Source organism: Brassica napus, chromosome A2, assembly GCF_020379485.1.
Source record: "Brassica napus cultivar Da-Ae chromosome A2, Da-Ae, whole genome shotgun sequence".
In the NCBI taxonomy this organism is placed as follows: Eukaryota; Viridiplantae; Streptophyta; class Magnoliopsida; order Brassicales; family Brassicaceae; genus Brassica; species Brassica napus.
In genome coordinates, this window is record NC_063435.1 from 14,669,077 (window position 1) to 14,688,699 (window position 19,623).

The 19,623-nt window shown below is 32.1% G+C and overlaps 1 protein-coding gene and 1 pseudogene across 2 annotated transcripts; both read left to right on the plus strand.

Moving 5' to 3' along the window:
• The first annotated feature begins 864 nt into the window (after positions 1 to 864).
• LOC106388207 lies at positions 865 to 5,898 on the plus strand (annotated as a pseudogene).
• Positions 5,899 to 8,819: 2,921 nt separating this feature from the next.
• Positions 8,820 to 12,536, plus strand: LOC106388209 (FT-interacting protein 3-like). 2 transcript variants are annotated; one of them, XM_022703709.2, is made up of 3 exons: positions 8,820 to 8,970; positions 9,195 to 11,909; positions 12,100 to 12,536. In XM_022703709.2, exons 2-3 carry the CDS (start codon positions 9,214 to 9,216, stop codon positions 12,389 to 12,391), a joined length of 2,988 nt encoding a protein of 995 aa, XP_022559430.2. In that variant the 5' UTR covers positions 8,820 to 8,970; positions 9,195 to 9,213; the 3' UTR covers positions 12,392 to 12,536. The 2 variants fall into 2 exon arrangements, with proteins under 2 accessions (XP_022559430.2, XP_013683696.3); XM_013828242.3 differs by lacking the exon at positions 8,820 to 8,970 and having other exon boundaries at positions 9,178 to 11,909.
• Positions 12,537 to 19,623: the final 7,087 nt, after the last annotated feature.

The following is a 19,623-nucleotide window of genomic DNA, read 5'->3' on the forward strand; positions in this document are numbered from 1 at the left end:
TGAATTGGTTTCTCCGTTACGTTACCATATATAGAACGCGTATTCTTATTATCCACTCATTTTCTTTCATAATTTTCTATCATATGTGATAAATACAGCTGGCCTCTCATCTGCGTATTGGTATGTATGTGTTTATATTCCACTGGAAAACACCACGTCGCTTATTTTAGGGATTGTAACTGGCAACCGTTTATGTAAAGGGGCAGAACCGGAGAAAATATGATCAAAGAGTCTAACATTTAATTATGTCAAAATCAGTGCTACTCACCTAATTTCACACTGAAATATGGCTGTTTAGCCAATAAGCACATGGAAAGTGCAACCCACGAAAGTGTTAGTAATTTTTTGACATGTGTTTTTTTTAAAAACAAGTTAATTATGCTATTACTACAGTGTTAGTAATTTTTTTTATAACACAAGTTAGGTCGCGTATTTTTTTTCTCTTTTTTTTTACTACAGTGTTAGTACAAAGCTATTACTACAGTGTTAGTAAATATTATTTTTTTGTTAAAGAAAAAGGTTAAACTCGGGTCTATTAAAGACACATACCTAACTTCCAGATGGGAGGTGCAATCCACGACATGCTCTCTTCCGGATTTTCATACGGACGTATCCGCAACCATGGTACGCAGAATAATGTGACTTAGTAAATATATCACTGGAATGTATTTACATCCAAGGCCCGTCCACTACCACTAGACCACTAGGCCCGCTCAAATATATATATATATATATATATTTTTTTTTTTTTTGGTTAAGTAAATATATTCAAGTCTTCAGGTTTTACGATCTTAATTTTAATTTATTTTTAATCTATTTGTAAAAGAGAAAAAATAAGGGGTCTATTATATAATTTTTGGTGGTCTTGTTGTCTATTCCATCATTTGTTACAAACTTTTCTTTTCAATTAATTTTAGTATTACATAAATGATAACTCTCTTTGTGGTTAAAAAAAAATGATAACTCTCTATGCGTTGTCTGCTTAAAGAGAGAGAGAGAAAAAGTGAAAGGTCCGTTGGAGAATTGAAGCCCAAGGCCGCGGTTGTGTAGCTCTCCCACCAGCCCTAACTGGATGCCAAAGAAAGAAATCCGACCAAGTCACCGAAAGAGGGTTGTCTGTCTCTCAAGGCAGGCAGACAGAACCTTCTTCTCAATACTTATAAATATCCCCTTCTTTGGTTGCTCTCTTCTCGCGTCGACCTCTTTCCAAAATCCTTTGACTAATCCCAATTTTGTGTTCTACAAACTCTACATTTCTCAGCAATAGTTTTTCTTTTGTGAAATTGAATCGCGATTTTGTCCACTGTGGACACTGCAGTAGGTTTTTGTGTTACCGTAGGAAACCCTAGACGTTCTTCTTTATTATTGCTGTACAAATTCAGAGTTAGGCAGAGTTAGCTTTTTAGCTATCGATAAGAACAAGCTGTGATGATGAACAACAACAACAACAACAACCGAGGAGGAAAGGGGATTGGCGCTGGCCGTGGTGCCTTTAACCCTAACCCTAATTTCCAGTCCCGGCCGGGTTATCAACAGCAGCAGCATCAGCCACAATACGTCCAGCGCGGCGGCGGTTACTCGCACCAGAATCAACAACAGTTTCAGCAAGCCACATCACAGCCGCCGCGTCAATGCCAATCGCAATGGCTTCCAAGACCCCAGTTCACTGGTCGCAACGGCAAACGTGATGAAGTTGAGAAAACTGTTCAGTCCCAAGCCATCGACACAAAGTGAGTACTTGTGTTTTCTATTTTTTTACGGTTCTTGTTGAAGTTTTTTTTTTTGACAAAATGTGAATTCATTTCATAGAAATGGCATTGAGATACAATAGCTTGGATCTAATTCTGCTAGAACTTAGCAAAGGCTATCTAAGAATCCCCAAAAAAGATAAAAAAGATCCTTAGATACATTGTTAGGCTTGATCTAATAAAGACCAAGGCTAAAACATGAAACATGGAGAACAACATGACAGCAATTGACTCCCGTATGACCCAGAGGACACTTTAATGCTGAAACCTGCAAAAAAGATTTGAGATCAAGGGAAAGTTCAGGAGCGAATGAGATCCCGGAGGAATCAGATGTTTTGACAGGCGGAGGCGGTTAGGCGTCCCGGCCCCGGCCATCACTCCATCAAGAGTCCGCTCCCTAACAAACCAGAAGATTGAGAAGGATGAGGCTGTTGGTCCAATCCGACAAGAGGAAGAGCAAGCGATGAAGAACGAGAACTCGTGAACTGCAGGCGGTGGTTTTTGACTCCCTACACCGGCCACAGCGTCGGAGAGATTGATGCTTTCCTATCAACAAAGAGGCAGCACACTTCCACACCCACCTTCTTGCGAGAGCCTGAAGAACCGGAGCTGGAGCTCCAAACGAACAAAGCGACACGACTGACTACTGAAACAGCACCGTACAAAGGAGAACAGACTGAGCATGTCCTCGAAGCTCAAAGTCTCCAGTAGACAGCGAACGAGACAGGACGACAGAGAAGTGTCACCGAGATTTGCTGGCATGTAGATCTAAAAACAGAGGCCCTCAGCGAAGTGTCTCGAACTCCACTGCTCTCGAAAGAATGATCTTTGAGGAGAGGCTCTACAACACCTTGAAACACCAGAAAACAGAGGAACCGAGCAACAGGAAGGAGAGGAGCACAGTGGAGGCAGCGACGCTCCAGATCTGCTCCGCCAAACCTTGAGAAAACGAATCTGACCCAGATCCGACAACAGCTCTTCGTTCTACCAGAAAAGCAAGGACCCAGTGTCCAATCTGCTGGTGACCTCCTCGCCTACTCTCCAGGGAGGCTTGGTACACACAAAGCCTCCGTTTAGGTCCGTTGAGGCAGAGATCCAGAGAGTATAGGCAGAGAGGAGGCGACGAGAACAGAGGGATAAAGGGTGAGAGACTGAAGCTTAAGCATATCGGAAGAGGTGGGAGGTCGACGGCGAAGGCTCGCCGACCACCAGAGGAGAGATAAAGTTGGCGGCGGCTACTAGGTTAAGAGGAGATGAAGGGGAGAGACACTGGAGAGAAATTTTCTCTCACCTCTTTCTTGTTTTTAATCTTGTTGAAGTATGGACATGATTGTTTTCAAATTTATCTTTTTTTTTATATATGAGTAGATTCTACTTTTAGATATCTCTCTTATTTGAAAGGGCAATTGTCAATAATAGCACTTTTTGAAGTTTATGTCTCAAAAATAGCACTAGAAAGAGAAAGTCACAAAAATGACATTCATTAAAGGGTAAATATCCCTAATACCTTTGGTTTAAAATTAAATAAACAAACAAAAATAAATAAATAAAATAAAAATAAAATAAAAATAAAAAAAGTGAATTTTTTTTTTTTTTTATAGTTTCAGATTATATGTTTTCAGATTCGAAATTTTTTTTATTTTTTTTATGAAACTTTTTTTCGAATTTTTTTTTTATTTTTTTTTCAAATTTTCTTTTTATAAATTAAAAATACTTTTTGAAACTGTTTTTTAAAATTTTATTTTTTATTTTAGTATTTATTTTTTATAAAATTTTAAACCCTAATTCCAAAAACCCACCCCTTAACTCTAAACCCTAAGGTTTGGATTAATTAACCCAAGGGGTCTAAGTGTATATTTACCTCTTTAATGAAACCTATTTTTGTGACTTTGAGCTTTGAGTGCTAATTTCGGAACAAAAACTTGGTTTAGTGCTATCATAGTCTTTTTCTCTATTTGAAAAGTAACTAGGCCCTTGTTTATTCCACAAGAAATAAAATTGCATTCAACTGTTTAGTGTTGTGTTTCAATTTTCTTCTTTTAATAAATTTTCTGCGTCTTTTAATATTCATTGTGCTGTTCTTGTTTCTTCAGTTCTGAAGATTGGAAAACGAGGCTAAAGTTACCCGCAACTGATACTCGCTACAGAACAGAGGTAAAGTTCCAATATAAATGACTAATAAATTTTGTATAAGGAACCGTATATTTACTTTCTTACCTTTTATCAATACACTTGTTGTCATATTTTTAGGATGTGACAGCCACAAAGGGAAACGAGTTTGAAGATTACTTTTTGAAAAGGGAGCTTCCTCATGGGAATATATGAGAAGGGTTTTGAAAGACCTTCTCCTATTCAGGAAGTGAGTATCCTAATCGCCTTAACCGGTAGAGATATCCTTGCCCGAGCCAAAAACGGCACTGGCAAGACTGTTTCCTTTTGTATTCCTGTCTTGGAAAAATTGACCAAGATAACAACCTTATTCAAGGTACCTCTTCCATGTACCATGTTGTCACTTGATTCTTTGTTCTGATAAAATGCTGCCTTCAATGTTTTCGGCTGATGCCTCCCGTGTTGCTTGCAGCTGTGATAATTGTTCCAACTCGAGAGTTAGCCCTTCAGACATCACAGGTGTGTAAGGAGCTGGGGAAGCATTTGAAGATTCAAGTCATGGTGACCACTGGAGGCACCAGTCTCAAAGACGATATCATGCGTTTGTATCAGCCTGTCCATTTACTGGTTGGAACTCCTGGGAGAATTTTGGATCTCACCAAGAAAGGTGTTTGTGTTTTGAAAGATTGTTCCGTCTTCGTTATGGATGAGGTAACTGTTGTATTGCTTCTTTTGTTGTTATTTTTCTCTTTTTTCTAATTTAAAAATTAATCAATTCATCAGGCTGATAAGCTTTTATCTCAAGAGTTCCAACCTTCAGTGGAACATTTGATCAGCTTTCTTCCCCAAAACCGTCAGATTCTGATGTTCTTAGCCACGTTTCCTGTCACTGTCAAGGATTTTAAGGATAGACTCCTGAAGAATCCGTACATCATCAATCTCATGGATGAACTCACGCTCAAGGGTATTACCCAATTCTGTGCTTTTGTTGAAGAACGTCAGAAAATTCATTGCTTGAATACACTCTTCTCCAAGGTTAGACCATTAACATAAAAGTATTGATTCTTTTGTTTCTTTTCTTAGCTGCCCATTTACTCTCTCCTCCTTCGTCTGCAGCTGCTAATTAACCAATCGATCATATTCTGTAATTCCATGAACCGTGTGGAGCTCTTAGCTAAGAATTGAATTACAGAGCTTGGGTATTTGTGCTTTTACATCCATGCAAAGATGCTTCAAGACCACCGAAACAGAGCGTTCCATGACTTCCGTAATGGTGCATGCCGCAATCTTGTGTGTACTGGTATTGCCCTAGCCTTGCTATCTTGTTATTTTGACTTTGTGTCCTTCATCTGAATAGTTTATGATTTTGATGATGCAGACCTGTTCACGCGTGGGATTGACATTCAAGCAGTCAATGTGGTAATAAACTTTGATTTCCCGAAGAATGCAGAAACTTATCTCCACAGGGTAAGCTGAAAATCAGATGTACTTGATTCCTACGTATTCTTATCCTGGGGTGCTTTTCAGGTTGGTCGATCAGGACGGTTTGGCCATCTTGGTTTAGCTGTGAATCTTATCACCTACGAGGATCGCTTAAACCTGTATATATGTCTCTTTAACTTGTTTTTAGCTCATGTTGCCTACGCATTGCTTAACCTTACTCTTTACATTTTTCTTGTAGTTACCGGATTGAGCAAGAGCTTGGAACTGAGATCAAGCAGATTCAGCCACATATCGATCAGGCAATTTATTGCCAATAAGGTTGTCTTCTGTTAGGTGTATTAAGTCATTTTTATTCAACTACATATAGATAAAGGCCTAGAAGGTTTGAAATGCTGGCTAGTAGTAGAATTGCAGTTTTTTATTTAGTTTTTACGTAGAATGATCAGTGGTTTCAGTGTTGTGCTGCGTCTTCAAGAAGCTGTGGTTTCTTGACTCTCTCATGTCCCGTTTCCATCTTTCCAACTTCAATAATAAGTCATTGAGACCTTAAGGTGTTATATATTCCTTTTTACCATTCAGCCAGGTTGCAGATTTGATTTATCATATGTTTTGTGTTGTCAATTGGTTGATAGTTCAGGGTTTTGATTTGTGGATAATGCATGATTGTTGCACTCTTGTTCCCAGTTCCCACTGTGCCCATATTTTCACATGTTCTATCTCTTTACGCATTATTATTTTTATTACTTTGTGGTTGCATATGAGCTCATCTGAAGTTTTGGTCGAGAGAACATTGGAACGTTGATGTTATCATGATGCATGTTTTCTAACTTTTCTCTCTTTTTTTCCTTTTTAATTTTGGTCCTCTCCCTTCAGTCATGATCTGTCTCTTCAGGCTTCTACTGTCTATATACTATAAATCGATTTTCTGCCTCCCCAATGTGACATCTAATCCATGAGTTCAGTGTAATTCAAAAGAGGGACGGTCCAATACTTCCAATTTATTGCTTTCCGATTTTGACAGACTTGCTCAGTGTTAACTGTTAAGAACTTAAGATTCATGCTTGTTTGTTGAAATAAAGCCGTTCGTATTCTGAATATTCAAATCGATATATTTGTAAAGCTAACAATATCTTCTTTCTATTATTAGATGTAATAGTGATTGATTAGTGAGCGTTTTACACTTAGAGGCATGCATATTAAAGGCAGAACCTTGTTGACTCGAAAGACAAATTGTTTATCGGTATGCATACTAGAGACGTGATTTGAAAGTGATACGTCTCCTACACAGAAAACGAGTTTTAATTGTTAATAAGATTTCTTAATAGCCATTCTTGATTTTATAGAGTCTAAAAATTAGACGCTTTGTCCTTTCTGGACGTAATATACGTACTTATTTTGACTTTTCTTTTGCATTTTCTTTATGTATTTTTCTATTTTCCAATTTATTTTTAATAAACTTCCAAAGGTACCTAACTTTTTGGCATTAACCCAATAGCTAGCTGTACAAAAAATGATACATCTGTTACATATGGTTATTTAACTACTGAATTTATAATGAGACAATTGGCTAGAAATACCAAATCGAGTGCAATATTAGGAAATACCCTACGCGCTCAAAAACTCTAGTACCAAGTACATTTTTGGTTCTCTTTGACGGTTTTACCCCTGCCCCAAACATTCCTCATCTTTCTCTTTCTTTCTCTTTCTTTTCCAGGTTTCCATCTCTATCATAAATCTTTTTTTATCTTTCTTCTCCACCTTTATTGTAGTATAAAGCTTTTCTTCAAACACACAATCAATTTTTCATCGAATCCTTTTACTATTGCTTACTTGGTTTCCAACTCAAATCCAACAATAATCTCTTCATTTTTAATTCATGCTCGTCATCAACATCTAATCTCAGATACACCAAAAACGTTTTCTCTAATTTATGAATTTTCTACCAATAAATTAGAGATTACGACAAGTTGTAGGAATCAATAGTCCACAAAGAGAAAAAACATAGTAGGAAACTCAAACATAGATTATTATATGTTAACAGAAAATGTTTAATGTTAAGCTTTATCATAAAATATTTAACGTTAAGATTTAATGTTAAGCTTTATCTTAAAATATTTAACGTTAAGCCTTAACGTAAAATGTTAACATTAAATATTAGATAAGTTAAACAGCTAACATTTTACGTTAAGCTTTAAGGAAAATGTTAGCATTAAATAATATATATTAGACAGATAATGATGTAGGTATCAAGTAATGTTAACAATGACATAAATCTAATTTCTGGTTTATATTAGTTGTTAGTGAATAAACTTGTTTATGAAAAAATTATAACTAACAAGTAACAAAAGCAGTGACCTCATTGTGATATGTTATTTAACGTGTAAAACATAAATTTAGATGTAGTTTATTAATTTATATATGATACAAATGAGGTCACTGCTAACTTTTCTAGTAACGGCTAATATAAATACTAACACCTAATAATGTCAATGTGAGGCATATAGTTAGCGTAAGATGAAAATATTTACATGCTAACGATAAAGTAATGCAAGGCACATAGTTAGTGTCTATTATGAATGATAACAGCAGTTCCAGCTATGTTAAAATTAAAGTTAATCAATACTAGGAATGATACCGACTATTGAAACAACTTTTAGTCAATAACTAATTTTCTATAGATACAACCATTGATGCCATGAATAACAATTTTGGGCAATGGTTAGCACGTAAGATGTAAACTACCAGCTATTAGATTATATATCTTACACTCTTCGTTTATTTCTCTGTCGTGTGCAGGGAAGTTCTCACCGAAGTTCCATCAATCAAAAACTAGTCTTGTATTTTTTCTTCACTCTGAGCATCCAGTTCTGCAGAAATTCAATCTCTTCGGTTCGCGCCGAGAGATTTGGTTCAATCAATTTTTGGTTGTGTTAGGAGTTAATCTTCTCTCCTACCTCGATGAGATAATTTTATTGGATCCACAACTGTGGAGATAGAAAAGAGAAAAAAAATTATTGTGATAATGGATTAGAAAAGAAGAAAGAGCCAGCATATTATTATTCGGTAAAAAAATTTAGAGAGATACAAGAGGTAGAAGGAAGAAGAATGGGCAGGGGCAGAGATATGGGGTAGGACAAGGGCAGGGACAATATTGGGGTTTAGAAGTATCAATAGTATTTAGGGTATTTACTTAATTATGAATTTTTCTAGGTATATGTGGCCTAATTATGCATTCAGATTTGATAGGAACTTCTAATAATACACAGAGATGCTTCAATATTTTATATTTATTATTTTTAACAGAAAAAAGATACGTTAGCCGACATTAATAATTGAGTAAATAACGATTAGGCTCAAAAAATAAGAAAACGTCTTAACATTGGGTTGGGGTCAACGCTTCATCCGATTAGTCCTCTTGATATGTTAGCTAATGTTAATAATGAACACGTGTCAACATAGTAACTAACCATAGAGAGAAACAGAACACGAACTCTTTAAGAGGTAATCACTAAAACTTGTTTTCATCTACCGTAGTTACCAAGAAACTAAGATTGTTTATTCATTAACTACTGATTTGATTAAGACAGGTGATTGATCGACCTTTAAAGACCGTCATGTCTTTTGCTTCTTGTCCTCCTCTGTTTCTGAAGACGAGAAATACTTGAAAAAGGTTCGTTCTCTTATGTTTTTTTTTTCTTTCTTTTTCTTGTTCTTGTAAGCTGTGTAACTCTCCTTATCTCACTTTAAATCCCTTTTTTGTGGGTGCAGAGAGATCCATACGGCTAATTTAGGTTTTACAGTATACTAGTTTCCGTGTAACTCTGTGAATGAATACTCCATAGTTTTCTGATAAGCTCTTTTTGCCTTTTTTTTGTTTATGATAATGTATTTCAGTTGTAAGGCAAAGCTTCAAATGAGCAATATAAAGCTAGGAGTTGAAGTCATAAGCGCACATGGTCTATTCCAGAGAGACAAGCAAAACTCATGTAGCCCTTTCGTGGAGCTCAAGTTTGATAACCAGATATTCCGCACAACCACCAAACCCAACGATCCAAACCCCGTCTGGCACGAGTCTTTCTACTTCCTTGTCTCTGATCCTTCCTTCCTCTCCACCCGTACACTCGAAGCCCATGTCTTCAGCTACCAGGACGAAACCGATGCTAAGCCCTTTCTTGGCAAAGTTCGAGTCAATGGAACATCCTTTGTTCCTCGCTCTGAAGCAGCTCCTTTCAACTACCCTCTAGAGAAACGCAGCGTTTTCTCTCGAGCGCGTGGGGAGCTTGGTTTGAGAGTCTTCATCACTGACGACCCTTCTATCACACCTTCTGTCTCAGAATCTCCTCGAGCTTATATCCCCAGCCCGCGGAGAGAACATGTAAGCTCCCTAATCACAGATGATGCTGATGAGAGAAGAGAGCTTAAGAAGCCTATAACACGTACGTTTTATAACGCTACCCCTTCAGTGAACCAACAACAGCCGGCGACGATGAACTATGGCATGCACGAGATGAGAGCTGCTGCGCCAATGCCTCCAAGAGTAGTTCAATACAACGGTCCAACTCCACCATTAGATTTCTCAGTCAAAGAGACGAGCCCTTTCCTGGGAGGTGGACAGATCATTGGAGGACGGGTGGTTCGTGGTACAAAGAGACCAGCAAGCGGCGCATATGATCTCGTTGAAGAGATGAGGTTTCTCTTCGTGCGAGTCGTGAAGGCGCGTGACCTCCCCGACAGAGACCTTACGGGAAGCTTAGACCCTTACGTTGAAGTAAAAATAGGAAACTTCAAAGGCGTTACAAGACATTTGGACAAGAACTCGGATCCGGAGTGGAACCAAGTCTTTGCCTTTGCTAAAGAGAATCTTCAGTCTAACGTTCTTGAAATAGTGGTGAAGGATAAAGACCTTGTCCTTGACGATTACGTTGGGACAGTTCGGTTTGATCTCCATGAGGTTCAGTCTCGCGTTCCTCCGGATAGTCCTTTAGCTCCCGAGTGGTACAGACTTGAGAACAAAAGACAAGAGAAGAAGAAGAGAGCTGAGATAATGCTTGCTGTCTGGGAAGGTACTCAAGCAGATGAAGCTTTCGGGGATGCGGTTTTCTCGGACTCATTGACATCTTCAGACAGTTCGGACATTATATCGGCCAACCTCCGCTCGAAAGTGTACCATTCTCCTAGGCTATGGTACCTAAGGGTGAGGATAATAGAGGCTCAGGACGTGATCATCGTCTCCGACAAGTCCCGTCTTCCCGAGGCCTTTGTGAGGATCCAGATGGGTAATCAGATGTTGAAGACTAGAGTCTCTCAGAGAACGTTTCATCCGACATGGGACCAGGAGTTCATGTTCGTAGTCGCGGAGCCGTTTGAAGAAAACCTGGTCCTCTCGGTGGAAGACCACTCTGAACCTAACAGAGATGAGCCTGTAGGCAAAGCTGTGATTCCTCTCGCTGCTATTGAGAAACGTACGGATGATAAAAAGTTTCGTAGCCGCTGGTTTCATCTGGAAGATTCCATCTCAGACGCAATGGATGAAGACAAAGCCAAGAAGGTGAAGTTCGCTACTAGGATCCATGTGGCCGCGGCTCTTGAAGGAGGCTACCACGTTTTCGATGAGTCCACTTACTATAGCAGCGATCTCAGGCCAACGGCGAAACAGCTCTGGAAACCGCCAATAGGAGTCTTGGAGCTTGGGATACTTGACGCAAACGGGCTCCACCCGGTGAAAACTAGGGACGGGAAAGGTGTGTCGGACACGTACGTTGTTGCTAAATACGGTCACAAGTGGGTTCGGTCGAGAACTGTAATCAACAGCTTGAGTCCAAAGTACAATGAGCAGTACACATGGGAGGTTTTCGACCCCGCAACGGTCTTAACCATCTGCGTCTTCGACAACGGTCATTTCGGAGAAGGAAAGAACAGAGATCAGACGATTGGGAAAGTACGTATCAGACTCTCAACTCTCCAGAGTGGTCGTGTGTACACAAACGCTTACCCATTACTTGTTTTACAACCATCTGGTCTCAAGAAAAGAGGCGAGCTTCACTTAGCCGTGAGGTTCACATGCACATCAGTCTCCAACATGCTGATGAAATACACAAAACCACTCTTGCCTAAGATGCATTACACACAGCCTTTATCCGTTAACCTACAGGAAGTGCTTAGGGTGCAGGCTCTCAACATAATGGTGGCTCGACTAGGCCGGTCAGAGCCGCCTCTTAGACGTGAAGTTGTTGAGTATATGACGGATGCTAAGACCCATCTGTTCAGCATGAGGCGAAGCAAAGCCAACTTCTACAGGTTCACCGCCGTGTTTTCTGGAGTGATGTCGGTGTGGAAATGGATGGGGGAAGTGTGCAGCTGGAGGACGCCGGTGACGACGGCGCTGGTGCACGTGCTGTACACGATGCTTGTGATGTTCCCGGAGATGATTTTGCCGACTGTGTTTCTTTACATGGCTGTGATTGGGCTGTGGAACTACAGGTTTAGGCCAAGGTTTCCTCCTCATATGGACACCAAACTGTCTTACGCAGAGAGTGTGAATGCTGATGAACTGGACGAAGAGTTTGATATCTTCCCGACCATGAAGGCTCCGGACATTGTTAAAATGAGGTAACAAACACATTTTTATTTTTTTTATTTGAATACTAAAAAGTTCGGGCCGAAACCCATTACCACAGACCTGAAACTACTACATTTAATATTAGTTTCATCTGGTTGGTCACTCCAACTGAAAACCTCTGAAAGGATTAAAGAAACAAATCTTAATATGGTGTTTGGCTCTGTCGTTCTTGTTTGTCAGGTACGACCGACTGAGAATTGTGGCGGGGAAGATACAGTCGGTGGTGGGAGACATAGCAGCACAGGGAGAGCGCGTGCAGGCTCTGTTGAGCTGGCGTGATCCACGCGCCACAGCAATATTTGTGACGTTCTGTTTGATCATAGCCATGGTTATGTACATAACACCTTTTAAACTGTTTGCTCTCCTCTCTGGTTACTACTTCATGAGACACCCTAGGCTCCGACACCGTATTCCCTCCGCTCCACTCAACTTTTTCCGACGACTTCCGGCCATGACGGACTCTATGCTCTGAATCATGCTTGTATATAAATATATCGTCTTCATTGCATTTGAATTTGAATTTGTATCTATCTATATATCTGCATCCATATATGTGTATATATGTTGAGAATCTTACATTCATGAACTCATTACTGGAATTACAAAAAACAAGATTGGACCCTATATCAATCACTTTCGTTTCACACTCGCAATGATGATTTTGATTTTGATGATAAAGAATAAAACTTACAAGAATAATATATGCAAACTATAAAAATTGAAGTTCAGTTAACTTATTTCCTGGAGGTGTGATTATTCGTATATGTATTATAAATAAATTTATGCGTATACTAAATGTTGCAGAAATATATTGATATTAATTAACAACTATAACATTAAATATCAGAAACAATAAAACTTTAAAATAAACTCAAATAAATAACATGAACAACAAATTCTATTGAATTACAAAATATATAATAAATAACAAATTAATTATTTTTAAGTTTAACCAAATTTTGACTTATAAAAGTGGATACTTACAATATATTTATAAACTAAGTGTTTTGCCCGCGACGCGGACTAAAACATTTCCATAAATTTTTGAAAAGTTCTTTGTACATTATCTTCATTATACTAAAATAAATTTTAAAATAACTCAATATTATATTTTTAATTATATAATTAAAAAATATTATTTGATTAATATTTAGTTATATAATTTATGTTTTTAAATTTTTACTAAAATACTTTTTCATATAACAATACAATATATATAAAAATTATCTTTTTTAATTATATTTTTAGATTTTGGATAATTCAATATTCTATTTTTAATTATATAATTAAGAATTTTATTTGATTAATATTTAGTTATATAATTTATGTTTTTAACTTTTTACTAAAAGACTTTTCAGATAACAATACAATATATACAGAAATTATCTCTATTTAAATTATATTTTCAGATTTTGGATAATTCTTACTATTATTAAGTTTAATGAATTGTCTAATCAAATAAATTAAAACTAGATTTTGACCCGCGCTTCAAAAGTGCGAGATCGATTTCATCAGTCCAAAATTATTTTTAAGAAATTTCTAATTTTGTATATAATTAATAGATTTTAAAGTTTCATGTACGTCATTTTCTTAAGTTTTATTTTAGGTAAGTAATTTTGTGGACCATGAGAAAAATTCTTAATATGCACCATGTTAGAGGTGGGCATTTGGATATATGTTTCGGTCTATTTGGAATTGGGTTATTGATATAGAGATTTAATTTTCATTTAGATATTTATAAACTTTGATTCATATTTGGTTTAGATATTTGTGGGTTTGTTTCGTGTACAAATATCCGTTTAAATTAAGTAAACTACTAGAAAATCTAAATATAATTTAAAATCCTTAAAGTCCAAAATAAAATAGTATATGACATAGAAATTTGAATATTTAAAATCCTTAACATGAACTTGGTTCAGTTTGGATATTGGATGGGGAACCAGTAGGAATTTAGTGTATTTTCCGTGTTTTAAATATTTTGACTATTTTAGATATTTATTTTCTACTATTTTTGATATTTTCAAGTATTTTTAAAAATTTCGAATATTTTTTTGAGTATTTTAAATATTTTGAATACTAAATAAAATAATTCACTTGCCAAATCTGCATTTTCTATTTAGGCGGCCACTCTTCTGACCTGAACCGGTTATGAATCAAAGTTTGTTGTTTAAAAAATTTAATAAATTTAAACATATAAATGTGATTTGAATATTTTTGAGCACTCTAAATATTTTGGTTTGAACCAAATTATGTTAAGGTCCTTCATATAGCAAAGTTTTGGACCCGTTTGAATATTTTACCAGCTTTGATTAAGAATTGGTATAACTTTTTATTCAGTTCAGTTTTTCGGGTTTGAATATTTTTCTCAGCCTACACCATGTGGTTTTCTTAAATTAAATATTAGAAATTTAGATGAGAGAAAATATTAGGGATGTCATTTTTAATATTTTGACTATTTTAGATATTTATTTTCTACTGTTTTTGATATTTTCAAGTATTTTTAAAAATTTCTAATATTTTTTTGAGTATTTTAGTTATTTTGAATACTAAATAAAAATAATTCACTTGCAAAATCTGCATTTTCTATTTAGCCGGCCACTCTTCTGACCTGAACCGGTTATGAATCAAAGTTTGTTGTTTAAAAAAATTTAATATATTTAAACATATAAATGTGATTTGAATATTTTTGAGCACTCTAAATATTTTGGTTTGAACCAAATTATGTTATGGTCCTTCATATACCAAAGTTTTGGACCCGTTTGAATATTTTAGCTTCGATTAAGAATTGGTATAACTTTTTATTCAGTTCTGTTTTTTGGGTTTGAATATTTTTCTCAGCCTACACCATGTGGTTTTCTTTAATTAAATATTAGAAATTTAGATGAGAGAAAATTTAGGGATGTCATTTTTAATTTTATCACACCATTAATTTTAATATATTTTGCGAAGAAAAAATTATTTTTTTGGGAATATATTACATTTTTTAATAATATTATAAATATAAAACTTTTTTTTTACTTTTCATAAAGTAGTCACTTTAGGTTTAATATATTGTGTTGATTCATAATTTTTTTTACGTAGTAATATCTGTCCATATAAAATATTAAAATTTTAATATTGTATATTTAAATTAATATTCATATAAAATAATCTATTATTAAGATACAAGTTCTATTTTGAAATAATATATGTAGTATTATAAGTGAATATATATACTATTATAATAGAATAATTTTTAAAAATCTACTTACAAAATATGTCGATAACCTGTTGGCAGTACTAAGAGAGAACCATACAACCAAGTAATAAGATATTTATAATGTAGCACTAAACATGATGGATACGAAGATGCATTATCTTTTTGTTCCAATAACTATTGTATGAGATCTATTAGATTCAAATATTAGTTAGTACAAACATGGTTCGGTTCATTGATATAAGATAGGCCTTATAAATGTTAATAATGCATTACGAATAATAAGGCAAGTGGCGTCAATCACATTCCAAAAATGTAGGAGAGTATATGTATTGAATAATGTAATTATAAACTTTGGTGGTATATAATAGGTTGGACTAAAAATGAAAGGGTCCAAACAACTTTCATAGGTAGATTTCTCAAAATCCTTCCCTTTTATTAATATTGATTTCATTTTTAATTTATTTATACATTTTATTCATTAAGGGTATAAACGATATTAACCACTCTAACTTTTAATTTGAGAGCTCGATTCTAAAAATTTGCTTCGCAAATAATAGTATACTAGGTGTTTTGCCCGCAATGCGGGCTTAAACATTTTCATAATTTTTGAAAAGTTCTTTGTACACTATATTCATAATTTTAGTAAAAAATTTGTTTGATTAATATTTAATTATATAATTTATTTTTTTAACTTTTTGCTAAAATACTTTTTCAGATAAGAATACAATATATATATAGAAATTATCTTCTTTTTAATTATATTTTTAGATTTTGGTTAATTTAATATTCTATTTTTAATTATATAATTAAGAATTTTATTTGATTAATATTTAGTTATATAATTCATGTTTTTAACTTTTTACTAAAAGACTTTTTCAGATAACAATACAATATATATAGAAATTATCTCTTCTTAAAATTATATTTTCAGATTTTAGATAATTCTTAATATTATTAATTTTAATCAATTATCTAATCAAATAAATTAAAATTTCGTTTTTTTTAATTTAGTTATACATTTTATTTATTAAGGGTATAAACGATATTAACCGCTTTAACTTTTAACGTGAGAGCTCGATTCCAAAAACTTACTTCGCAAATAATAGTATAGATATTTTATCATATACACTAAATATAAACACATTTAACAAATAGCCGCGCAGATGTGACATTATAAGCGGGATGAATCAGAGCAAAATTATATTGGACAAGATTATGTGATGTTTTAATTTAATAAAAACTATAAAATAATAAATAATTTTACTATAGTTTTATGATTGTGTTTTTCATATGTTGTTTGAGATTTAGTTTATAATTAAAATCCATTTTACACATAAGTTTAAGCTAATATTTGTATTTTATAGTCATGGCACATAGATGAATTGTAATAAACTTTGTACTTAGGATTAGATAAAATACTATATCTAAACGTTTAAATTGAACACAACCCGAAATAAGAAACTAAATGAAAGTAAAAAAAATAAAAATTAAATACACAAATCCAGTCAATGACAACATTATACATGTTCTTATGTAATAATTTAATATTTTATTAAATAATTCTTTAAAAATTTTATTTTGTTAGGATTTTTTTTAAAAGGAAAAAGTTCTATTTTATAAATCTCATTTTTATTTACAATAAAAAAATAATATTAAATACTCTTTTAAAATTTTGTTTAAGATTTAGAAAAAGAAAATTATTATCATATAACCTATTACAATTATCTTCTCTGTACAATTTCAGAAAAAATAAATTGCTATCATATAATTATTTTTAGTTACTAATAAAGAAAATTTAAATTTCGTATCAATACTAATTTTATACTTCTTTTTTTAATTAAATAATTTTTTGTATCATGTTCATCATCAAATACTCTCTTAAAAATATTATCAAATAATTTTTAACAATTATCTTTTGGTTAGGACTTAAAAATATGATACAATTTTTTTTTTGTTTAGGATTTTTTATATAAATAAGAAAAAACTATCAAATATTCTTGTAGTTTTTAGGATTTTAGAAAAAAAAATTAATATTACATAATCTTTTACAATTATATTTTTTCTATGATTTAGAAAAATAAAATTTCTATCAAATAATTATTTCCAGTAAATATTAACTATTTTTAAAAGTTGTCATTTTCAAATTCATTTTTTCCAATATTACTAATATTTTTTAAAACTTTTCTTGTTAACTAAATATTTTTTTACTATCATGTTTATCATTAATTTTTATAAGTACAAATTACTATTAAATAAAATTTTACAATTCTCTCTGATCCGGATTTTTTTTTAAAGAAAAAATTCTTAGTTGGTTAAGATTAAAAAATAATTTATGTTTTTAGAAATCTCTTTTATTTAGAATTTTAGGAAAAGAAGAAATTATTTTCACATAATGACAGTTTTTATTGACACATTCACAATCTATTTTTTTAATTGACACATATCACAATCATATCAGGTGTAATATTTGAAGTTAATTTTGGTTTATATTTTTTAACACCAAATTATTAAAAAGGAAAGTTAGTTAATTATAAGAAAAAAAATATTATTTTATAAATTCATTTTTTTTTTAGAATTTTGAAAAGGAAATTAATTATTTTATAATTAATTTTTCTTTTAGATTTTAATACAACTATTTTATTTTTAATAGAAAAAATTATGTTTATTATTTATATATTTTGTGTTATATATACAAACACATATTCATCATATTCACACATACTCATGTACGATAACAACATCAAAATATAAAATTATGTTAGCATCATAAGATGTAATAAGGATGATAAAAAGTTGAGTTGTATAAAGAAATTAAAAGAAAATACCGAAGTAATACTCTTCATGTAAATAATATTGTGTTTTGTAAAAATAATATGTAGAAGCTTAAACCTAAATGTAGATGTGAAATACTTGTAGCTATTTTTGGTCATACCTTTTTAACAGATAATAATAAGAGTATTTTTAGTTTTTTTTTTAAATTGACTTTTAAAAAAGTAATATTATTTATTTAAAAGCTAGTTTTTATTCATTTTTTTTACTAGATAAATTTTTTGTACTTGTAGGATTTTACAATTAGTTTTTGTTTAACATTTTTTCTTAAAAGTTAATATTTATCTTTTATAATTCCATATCTTTAGTATCTCTTAAAACAAACATTATATATATATATATATATATTTATCTTTTAAAATATTTTTACTATTTAATAGGCTTTAAAAATAGTTTTTATAAAAATTCGTTTTATTAGCTTATTATACATATTTTTAATTATTATATATTTAAACAAATTTCACAATATTATAAAGAAAATTGTTATCAAATAGTCTTTTGCAGTTATGTTTTGATTAGGATTTTAAAAAAGGAAAATTACTATTAAATAATATTTTAATTAATTTTTAATAAAATTCTTTTTTTGTTAATATATTAATATATATTTTCTAATTATGAGATAGATTAACACATGTCACATTCTTAAAATATATAATTGCCATGTGTCGCGATCATGTTAATTAAAAATTTTGAAGAACCAAACTTTTAGAAAATGAAAATTCTATTAAATAAATGGTTTTCAAATTTTTTTTAGGATTTTTTAAAAAGAAATTTTTAAATAATTACTACTAAATATTAAAAAACAATTTTACTATTAAATAATTTTTAAAAGTAGTTTTTATCAAAATTCGTTTTTATTATTTTATTATATATATGTTTAATCAATATATATTTAAACACATGTCACAATATTATAAGGAAAATTATTATCAAATATTTTTTTTTGCAATTATCTTTTGATTAAAATTTTAGAAAAGGAAAATTACTATTAAATAACATTTGAGTTACTTTTTAATAAAATGTTTTTTTGTTAATATCTTAGTACTAGGTGTTTTGCCCGCACATGCTGGCATAAACTTCTTATGAATACTTATTAGTTTATATTTTATTAATCTAAAACCAACATAATAAGTTATTATTTATGGTTTTAAATAGTTAAATCAAACATCAAAGTATTTATATATGTCAAATATTTTTTTTATCAAAATATATACTTACTATTGTGTTAATTTTTTTAAAACACTCATATTTTAGAAATAGTTTAGAAAATATCTTTATATAATTCTTTTGCTTGACTAATATTTAATTATCAATTGTTTTTTTTTATCTTAACTTTTTTAACTTTTATAATAAAATATTGTTTTCAGATAGCAACACAATATATAAGAATAATCTTATTTTTATAATTCTATTATATTATTTTATAATCAATTATTTAATGTAACAAATAAAATATAAACTTTATACTATTAAAATAAAATTCATTTTTAATTATATATAAAATTCAGTAAAGATATTGTTTAAAATTCGTTTTTAATATAACATAGAAATTTAATATTATTAACATTCGTTTTTAATTATATACAAGATTCATTAAGGATCATTTTAAATTAATATATTAATAACTCAGCTAATAACAAATAATAAATCAATGATTTAACGAAAACCTAATAAAA